Source organism: Onychomys torridus, chromosome 1 (genome assembly GCF_903995425.1).
Source record: "Onychomys torridus chromosome 1, mOncTor1.1, whole genome shotgun sequence".
Lineage (NCBI taxonomy): Eukaryota > Metazoa > Chordata > Mammalia > Rodentia > Cricetidae > Onychomys > Onychomys torridus.
The window spans coordinates 64,901,030-64,911,022 of NC_050443.1; the positions used below are offsets into that span (position 1 = coordinate 64,901,030).

The 9,993-nt window shown below is 35.1% G+C and overlaps 1 protein-coding gene across 1 annotated transcript; it reads left to right on the plus strand.

Moving 5' to 3' along the window:
* The first annotated feature begins 7,842 nt into the window (after window positions 1-7,842).
* LOC118581593 (olfactory receptor 5V1-like) lies at window positions 7,843-8,790 on the plus strand. Its single transcript, XM_036183911.1, is given in 1 exon segment — window positions 7,843-8,790. A coding segment is annotated over 1 exon segment (948 nt).
* Window positions 8,791-9,993: the final 1,203 nt, after the last annotated feature.

Sequence of the window (9,993 nt, forward strand, 5' to 3'; positions counted from 1 at the left end):
CTTGAACAAGAACAATGACTTGTATGCAGTGATCAGTTACAAGTAAAGATGAATGGCCTAAAGGGTAAGCTATGTGATTAAATGGGCCACACTGCAGCTTCCACAAGATTCTTTCCCTCTTTTATATTTTTCTTTATGTTTTGTTTTGTTTTTTCATTTAAGTATTTTTTTGGGGGTTTCATGGGCAGAGGGTAGATTTGAGGGGACAGGGAGATAGGTGGAATTGGGATGTGTGATGTGAAATCCAGGAGCAGATGTATCTCACTGTTGAGAAAAGTCTGTTCTTAAATAAATGCCATATTCTGTAGGTCTTTTAAGTGTTTGAAGATTACTTAACTAATTGAAATATATCTTTGTATACCCAGAAAACCTAACTAATATGGCTATAAGTTTGACTATTATTGATGGTTAACTACTAATCTCTACTTTTAATTACAAATTACATTTTTAAAATGAGCTTCATAAACATAATACCTTAACCAAGAGTAGCAATATACATGCAGTATAACAAAATTGACCTTAAATTTATATCAATAAACTAAAATCCATACCAATGTAAAATATTTTGAGATTAACAGTTGTTTTTTTGGATTAAAGTTGATTCAATAATCTTCCTTTTTTTAATAATAATAATCTTCCCATTTTCTCTTCATTTCTATATCATATCCTCCTCTTTAGAAAGAGATTGACTATGACCATTAACAATTTATCTGAGTCTATTTTTACTGTCTTTTTTAACCCTTTCTTTCTGATGAGCAAAATCTTTATTCACCATGCAGCATGTTGCACAGCTTGAAGATGCCTCTGTGTACTGTAGCAGGAACCAGGCACTCTGTGTACACTCTGCTCTGTGTACTGTGGCAGGAACCCATATGCTGTGGCATCTTTCTACCATGGCCTGCATGAGAGACACAATAAAAGTTGTTTTGGCTCAATTTATGTGTTCTAGAACCCCTTTTAAAAGCTTTCTCAGGCTTTATGTGGATGTACAGGTGGCATATTGGGTGACATATGTAAACAGAGGCTTTTCTCCCACCCCACCATGAAGCTGCTTCCAAATAATCACTCAGAGGCTTATATTAATTATGAATGTTTGGCCATTAGCTCAGGTGTCTTACTAATTAGCTCTTACATTTAAATTACCCCATATTTCTCATCTATGCTTTGCCATGTCATTATTGGCTTGTTACATTGTTTTCTACACATCTTGCTTCCTTGGTAGCTGGCTGGCATCTGCCCAACTCCCCTTCTTCACCTCCTGTTTGATTAAACTGCCGAACCTTCTTCTGCCTGTCTATTGGCCAAAACAGCTTTATTTATCAACTAATGAAAGCAGCACATAGTCACAACATATAGAAAGACCATCCCATAGCATGCCACCACTGAGAATGTGGTCTGGGTTGGGTAATAAAGCAGGCTGAGCTTGAGCAAGCCATGAAGAACAAGCCAGTAAGTAACATTCCTCTGTAGTTTCTGTTTCAGTTTCTGCCTCAAGGTTCCTGTATTAAGTTCCTGTCATGGCTTCTCTTGATGTTAGACTGTAAACTGTAAGATGAAATAAATTCCTTTCTCTCTAGAGTGGTCTTAGTCAGTGTTTTTTTCAACCACAACAAAAGCAAATGAAGATTCCAACCGTGATTTCACCTGTCAAGAGGGTGAAGTGCAAAATACATTTACCGGCATTATTCATTTCATTTTAATAATATATTTAAATTTCTTTAATTCTAATAATTTTATATATGCATTAAATAAAACATGACCATATTTACTCCCATTAATGCCATCCAAATGTACCCATATCCCTTCAAAATGTGGCCCTCTTGACTTCAAGTGTTTTTTTAATAACTCATTGAATCATGCCAATATGTATATAGATGTGGGGCCATCTCCTTTAGCATGGAAATCATATCTGTGGCTACATAATCAAACAGAATGATTCTCCATTCTCCATCAGCTATCAATTGCCAACAGTTTTCTCAGTAAGGGGTGGGATTTAGAAATCATTTATCCCATCTACACTAGGATTTTAGCTGTCTTGATCTTGTGCAGGTCTTATTCAGGTAACTACCGTTGCTGTGAGTTCATGATTTCCATAACTATGTCACATACAGAACACCATAGTACTTCCTCTATCCTGTTATTTGGTTCTGACATTTGATCTGCCTTCCCTTCCATTATGTTCCCTGAGACTTGGAGGCAGTGATAGGGTTAGCATTAATGTACTATTTAGGACTGAGAACTCACCCTTTCATCTTTAATACTTCGAGAATTTCTCCATTGACTGCAAAATAAGCTTTTGTGACCAAAGTTGACATCAATACAGCTCTATTGGTATGAACATAAATAATCTGATGGCAACTTAATGGCATGACCATTTATCAAGATAACAATATGTTCTGCCTTGGATCCTGTGGTGGTTTGAATAGGTATGACTCCCATAGACTCATGTGTTTGAATGCTTGGCCAAAAGAAAGTGGCATTATTAGGAGGTGTGGCCTTGTTGGAGGAAGTGTGTCACAGTGGAGGCAGGTTTTGAGGTCTCACATGCTCAAGCTATGCCCAGTGTGACATACAGTTCACTTCCTGTTGCCTGAAAATCAAGATGTAGAACACTTAGCTACCCCTCTAGCACCATGTCTGCTTGCATGTTTTTATTCCTTCTGCCATGATGATAATGGACTAAACCTCTGAAAGTGTAAGTCAGCTCCAGTTAAATATTTTCCTTTATAGGAGTTGCCTTGGTGTCTCTTCACAACAATAGAAACCCTAACTAAGACAGATCCTATGACCATCCTAGCTCTGGACTTTTGATCAGGGTTACAATAACAAACATGAAACTCCCTCCTGGGGAACAGGTATAAATCCAATCAGAACATGGTTAGTTACTCAATAATAGTTCTGTTACTACCACACCATCATATTTATCTTGCCTAGAAAGTAGGTATTACAACATGCTAGATGCAAAGCTGGCTAAGACCACTGATGTTTTTTTCTCCACCAATAATCTATAACAGCATCTTTTATCATAATCAAATCTAGCAAGTAGGGAGGAAGTATTGTGGTCAATTTGATATTGATGTATGTATGTCATTTATCCAAAGAAGATGTCTTAAAAAAATAGCATGTATTGGCTGGGCGGTGGTAGTGCACGCCTGTAATCCCAGCACTCAGGAGGCAGAGGCAAGCAGATTTCTGTGAGTTCGAGGCCAGCCTGGTCTACAGAGCTAGATCAGAACAGGCTCCAAAGCTACAAAGAAACCTTGTCTCAAAAAAACAAAACAAAACAAAAAGCACATGGAGTGAGCAGAAATTTTCTGAATAAAGAAAAATGAAAAAAAAAAAGGTGAACAAAGGAGATTAGATTCAGGAATCTTGTAAGAAGCAAAGCGGGGGTATAGAAATGTGGTAATGCAAGTTAGAATAGAAAGTGAATTAGGTTCAACACTTTGAGCTCACCAAGATAGGATAGATAATGGAGTATTTTCTCTGGATCTGTCAAATGCAAATGGACTACACATTGTTAATATAATTCTTTTCTATAGTTATTATACTTACTGTATTTAGACAAAAAGGGGGAAATGTATGCTATTTTGTTTGTGTTCTGACAAGTAAAGCTTGCTTGGAGATCAGAGGGTGAAGCTAGCTACTAGTTAACCATAGAGGCCAGGGGGTAGTATTATAAGCCTTTAATCCCAGCACTTGGGAAGTGGACACAGGATCTTGGCCCCCATTTGGTCTGAGGATCCAAAAAGGTAAGAAGTCCCCAGTGACTGCTGCTCTGCTTCTTTGATCTTTCAGGTTATTACCTCCCCTGCCAAAATATTATTTCACCATGATTACAGTGGATATACAGGTGGTAGGTTAATCAAAACCAAGAAACTATGAAAGAGCCTTATGGGAACCTACTCACTAGATAATTTCAAAGTGAAAGATTGTATTTACATATTTAACTATATAGAGTTAATCTATATGAGTGTGTATGTATGTGTATATATATGTATGTATGTATGTATGTATGTATGTATGTATATAACAACAATTAGTTAAAAAGAATGGGAAAATAATGCAATTATATTATAATATCAAAATAAGAGAAATGTGATAAGAATAAGTTCAAAAGAAACCATCCTGTATGGAAAGACAAGGTTTTACTCCTAGAAGACATGGGTGATTAAATGTATACCACACTACAAGGCATGGGATATTTTGAATTTATTGGTCATAGAGGCCCTACAAAATTCCAAAACAACACTGGCTATTGTCCTTGGCTACCAATCACGATGAGATGCATTATTTTTAATGATTATGTTTATAATTTTCTGAAAATTTATCAAAAAATTGAAATAATGTCTCATGCACTAGTATTCAATTTACCTGGTTTCACTAACTACAGGACAAATCTGTTATCTATCTATCATCATTAGAAAATCTTTTTAGATTTTATTTTATGTATATGAGTGTTTTGCCTGCCTGTGTGTATGTGTACCTTGTGTATGCCTGGTGCCCATGAAGGTCAGAAGAAGGCACCAAATCCTCTAGAACTAGTTACAGATGGTTTTGAGCTCCGTTATGGGTGCTGGGAACTGATCTCAGGTCATCTGCAAGAGCAACAATGGCTCTTAACTGCTGAGCCATCTCCATAGCTTCTATATATCTAATATTTATCTGTCTGTTAGGCAATCAATCACCTCTCTACATAATTTCATTGTGTTACCAGGCGCCCAGTTTCATGGTGTGTTGTAGTCTGAAAGTTTCTCTAGTCCTGCCAAGCTCCTGCCTTCCCGTGGCCTGCTTATAAAATAAACTACTGTGTGTTTTTAGATCAATTGTGTTTCTATTCACACTGATCTGAACTGATTCATGTTCATGTAGATGACAAATAGCTTTCACAGGACACATTGTATAATAATGCATGAAAAATGAAAAGTTTCAACCAAAAAGACATTATTTAAGAAAATGTTATATTTTTAAGCAATGGTTAGCTTATATTTATTTTCTGCTGCTGTCTAATCCATGAGTACTATAAAACATTTTTGTTCTCATCTTATTCTGCAAGGCATGTGCAATTGTTTTACATTGGGACACTAAGTTGTCATTTATTTAGTTTACATAAAAACAACTCAATTGAGTTTTTTTTTAAATCTAAAATAATTGCTTGAGATATTTTATGAATTTGTATTTTATATTCATCTTTGGCTGCATACAAGGGTTGAACACACTTTCTAGACCATTACAAGAAACTAAAAAATGACTGTTTTGCCATAGAATTATTTTAAATTTATATTAAATTAATTGGCTATGCAATCTCATTATTAGGTTGATAGTAATGTGTATAGTCTCTCTTAAGTTGTTATTATCATGGCTCCCCAAGGATAAAGCAGGCATAATATAAATTAAGTACTAACAGCTCATGTGAGTCTTACATTCAAGTGGTGAGTTTGCTTTCATCTACTGATGTAATTTGTTGGCAAGGTCATTTGCTTTAACTTGCTGAATTGTTTTTACTGGTAATGTGACCTGCTTTTAAAGTAAAATTTACCCATTCTACTAATATTGCTATAATAAATTGAATACAGTTTTAATTATACTAAGTTTTAAGGTTTATACTTTATCTTTTGCTTAATTAGCAACTAACTGTTTTCTGTGTAGAGCAGAAATTTGAATATTTTCTGAAGAGAAAAGCTTCATGTATTTGGCATTTACTACATTAAAAACGGTAAGAGAGAATAATAGTAAGAAAGCATGAATTCTGGGGTATTTCCAATAGATGGCTAATGCTGTCTATATATACCAGTTCTTATTTATAATTATACATTATATTAAGAACCAACCAAAACACATGGGTTGAATTTCATAAGTGCCTCCCAGAATCTCTAGTCTAAAATTTATTCAGCTGTAAATTGCATGTTATATAAACTCTTCCTGAGAAATATATGATGGGCAACATGTCACTCTTCTTCTAATTCATTAAGAATGCTTCCTACTGATTCATACTTGGATTTGGAAGAGGAGATTGCTGAGATGAATATAAGCACCCTCTCCCCATGAACAAGTTCTGTATCTATCGTGCCATGTGCTTTACTGACTACTTTCAAAAGTGAAGGATAAAATGTAGGAGCAATGTGATTTCAGGTATTAATGGCATATATTAGTCATATAATTTGGGGACAGAGTGTGTTTATTAATCAGAATGTTATTGGTGAATTACTACAGTCCTTTTTTAAAGGGTCAATTTTGTGTGAGTGAAAATAAAAGTAATTGAAGAAACTGGAATTTACTCTCTGAAGACATTGCTCTTGTGAAAAAGGTATCATATTTATATAGTTACACCTACTTTGCTGTATTCAAAGACTACATACATCTGTCAACAGTTTAACATTCCTGCAGGACTGTGAGCATTTGAGAGCTTAAGAACTGATATGACAGTTTTATTTTAATCATTGCTATTTGCTCATTAACTATACTTCAATTGAATAATGATATACATATCTCTTTTACCTTTATAGTAAATTTCTTTGTTATATTTTATGATTTGAAGAGAACATCAGTCAAAATTCATTTTTTTAAAAAAAAATTTCCATAACTGCTGTTGCTTCAGAAGAGAAAAATTTTGCTCCTTCAGGGCTTGCTCTCATCTTTCCCTTTGATTTGAAGCAGGGTCTTGCTTTGCAGTTTAGGGTGGCCTCAAATTCAAAATTACCTTGTCTTAGCCTCTTAATGTAGGAATTAAAAGCCTCACACCACAATTAACCACTTTACCAGGCACACTCAGGAATCTTAATACTCCTTATTTGTATCTTACCTAGGAAAAAGTGATGGGAAAATTTTCATTCTACTTGTGACTAGAAATAATTATGTATAACTTGCATTATTTGCCTTATGCATTTTGATTGGCCAAGGAAAATATTTATTGTCTTTATGTAAAAAAATTGCATAGGGTAGTAGAATTCCTTTTGTTTTATTTTAACCAGGTTTTTCATGAGAATTTTAAATTTTACATGAATGAGAATTTTCAAATTCTCATGTAAAAGCTGGTTAAAATAAAAGAAAAAAACTGTTTTCAAAGTGACAAAAATGTGGATTTCCATGTGTTCAGCTAGATTCTTCCAGACAGTTGGCTTAACATAGTTATTGTGTACCTAATTAAGTTAAATGCTAATACCTGTATCCTCAACATATGGTTTTAATGTCATGAGAACAGTTCTGTATTTATTCTTCTAAGTAGAGATACTTGGTTTAAGGACGTATAATGTCATTCATATACATTCTTTACCCTATTATTGACTTGATTTCCCACACATCTACTAATTCCTAATATTTATTAATGTTCATGTATTAGGGAACCTTTATATATTATTATAATTATAAAAAATAAATGAAATACATTATGAATACATGAACTACATATTTTAAGTTCTATTAATTTAATTAGAAAGGTTACATAAAATTATGGATATTAAGATAAGACAAAATGAAGCCTATTCTACGGAGATGTTAGAAATTCATTAACTTTCATGAATAAAATAACATAATTAAGGGTTGCTAATGACTATAAAGAAGATATACTTTCAAGTTCTCATTTGTGTCTTAGGGGATTTTCTAAAGATAAGGAGCAGATAATGAGTATTTCAAGAAATAGTATGACTACACATACACTTAGGGCAAAAGTTTTTTTTTTTTTTAAGGGCAAAAGTTTAAGAACTCAAATCCATAAGTGAAGTATCGTGTACATAATTCACCAGTAGCCTGATATTTCCTTTGTCTCAGTGCTCTTTGCCTTGTCACCCCAATCTGCATTCTTTGATTTCATTTCCCTTAGAAACACCCTTTCAGAGAGAGAAAATGGATGTCTACAATCTTACCACAGTGACTCAGTTCATCCTCATAGGGCTCTCTGACCTCCCTGAGGTGCGTTACCCCCTCTTCGTGGCCTTTGTCATCATCTATCAGATCACTTTGCTGGGAAACGGGGCCATCCTCTTGGCCATAGTGACTGAGAGAAAGCTTCAAACTCCCATGTATTACCTGTTGGCAAATCTGTCCCTGCTAGACATATTCTGACCATCAGCTACTGTCCCCAAGATGCTCAAGAATCTCTTGACTGAGGATCACAGCATTTCCTTTGTTGGGTGTGCCTTGCAGCTCTATTTCCTGGTGGCCCTAGCTGGGACTGAAGTTTTCTTGCTGGCTGTGATGGCTTATGACCGGTATGTGGCCATCTGCTTCCCTCTGCGTTACTCTCTCATCATGACCAAGGTTCGCTGTGTGCTACTGTTGTTTGGGACCTGGGCAGCTGGGTTTCTCCACTCCTTTCTCCACACAATGGCAACCTTTAGCCTGTCTTTCTGCAGGTCCAACCGAGTTAACCAGTACTATTGTGATATCCCACCTGTGGTGGCCTTGTCGTGCTCATCCACCTATGTGGCAGAAATGCTTGTTTTAGTGGTAGGAGGTATTTTTGGTGTTGGTGCTTTTCTTATTACTTTGATCTCCTACATATACATTGTCTCCACCATCCTAAAGATCCAATCAGTGGAAGGGAAGCGCAAAGCTTTCTCCACATGTGCTTCTCATCTTCTTGTAGTCTTCTTGTTCTATGGCACAACAATATTTACCTATATCCGCCCCTCCTCCAGTCAACACTCTCCTGCTAGAGATAGACTCATCTCTATGCTGTATGCAGTCATTACCCCTATGTTAAACCCTATTATCTACAGCCTGAGAAACACAGAAGTGAAAGGAGCACTCAGAAAAGGTTTACATCTTAGGATATGTTCACAGAAAGCATGATGTAAGAATTTCTCAGACTGTCCTTAGAATGAATTTATAGAAACAAGCAAAATAATAAAACAATGTTTGCACAGAATGGAATTGAATACAACCAAATATATAAAATCAGATATTATGCACACCTCTATATCCACTTGAAATAAAATTAATAATTGAAAAGTAAAAGTATTTATGACTGAATAGGTTAAGTAGGCTATTGAAGTAACTTTTTATCTTTTGCTGTCTTATTTGTATCAATATTTATATCTACATTCATGCCTACAATTATTTTTCATATATCTGTTTTTCTATTTTTATTCTACATTTATCATGTAGTTGCAAATCATCATCTTTTTCTAATTATGTTTTATTATTTTAAAATGAGTTTTATTCATTAGCATGAAGTCCTTGCTTGTGTGTATGTATGTGCACTATTGTACTTGGTATACCTGTGTGACTGTGTGTACTTGGTGCTCATAATATCCATAAGAAGGTTTTGGATCTCCTGGAACCGAAGTTATAGATAGTAGTGAGTAACCATGTGGATGTCAGAGTCAAAACTTTGGTCCTCTGAAAGAGCAGAAAGTGTTTCTAACTTCTGAAACATTTCTTCCACCATTACTTTTATTTAAATATTTGTTTATTTTCATGCATGTGGCTGTATTGTGAGCATGTCTGTGCACCATATATGCACAATGTCCATGCAGGCCAGAAGAGGCTACTGTACTCTCATTAATAGTAGTTTCAGGTGACTGTAGGTCATCAATTGTGTGGTGGAAGTGAATGCGGGTCTTTTGGAAGGGCCATTTGTACTCTTATCCTCTGAGCTATTTCTATAGATACCATTTTTTTAAAAATGTCAAATTTTTATAAGTATTTAAGTACTCAAGCTGGTTTTATTGTTCATAAACACTGTGATAATAACTAAATCATGTTAGTTAACATGTTCTTTCCCTCACATTTCTATCATTTTTGATGAGAGTTCTTGAAAGTTTCTTCTCTTTCAATGCACCTAAGTTGTTTTTTACTATATTCAACATACTATTAAAATACACCTCAAAGAAGAAAAAACATATTTAATCTGAATAATTGAGCATCTCTTGTAGCAGGAAATGACCAAGGGACGAGACATCTAAGGCTGAAAGCTGGGAAGCAGTTTTACTTTGTGCACAAAACAAGTCCATGGGACACCAATCCAAAAACCTACCTTTGAATTAACTTGAA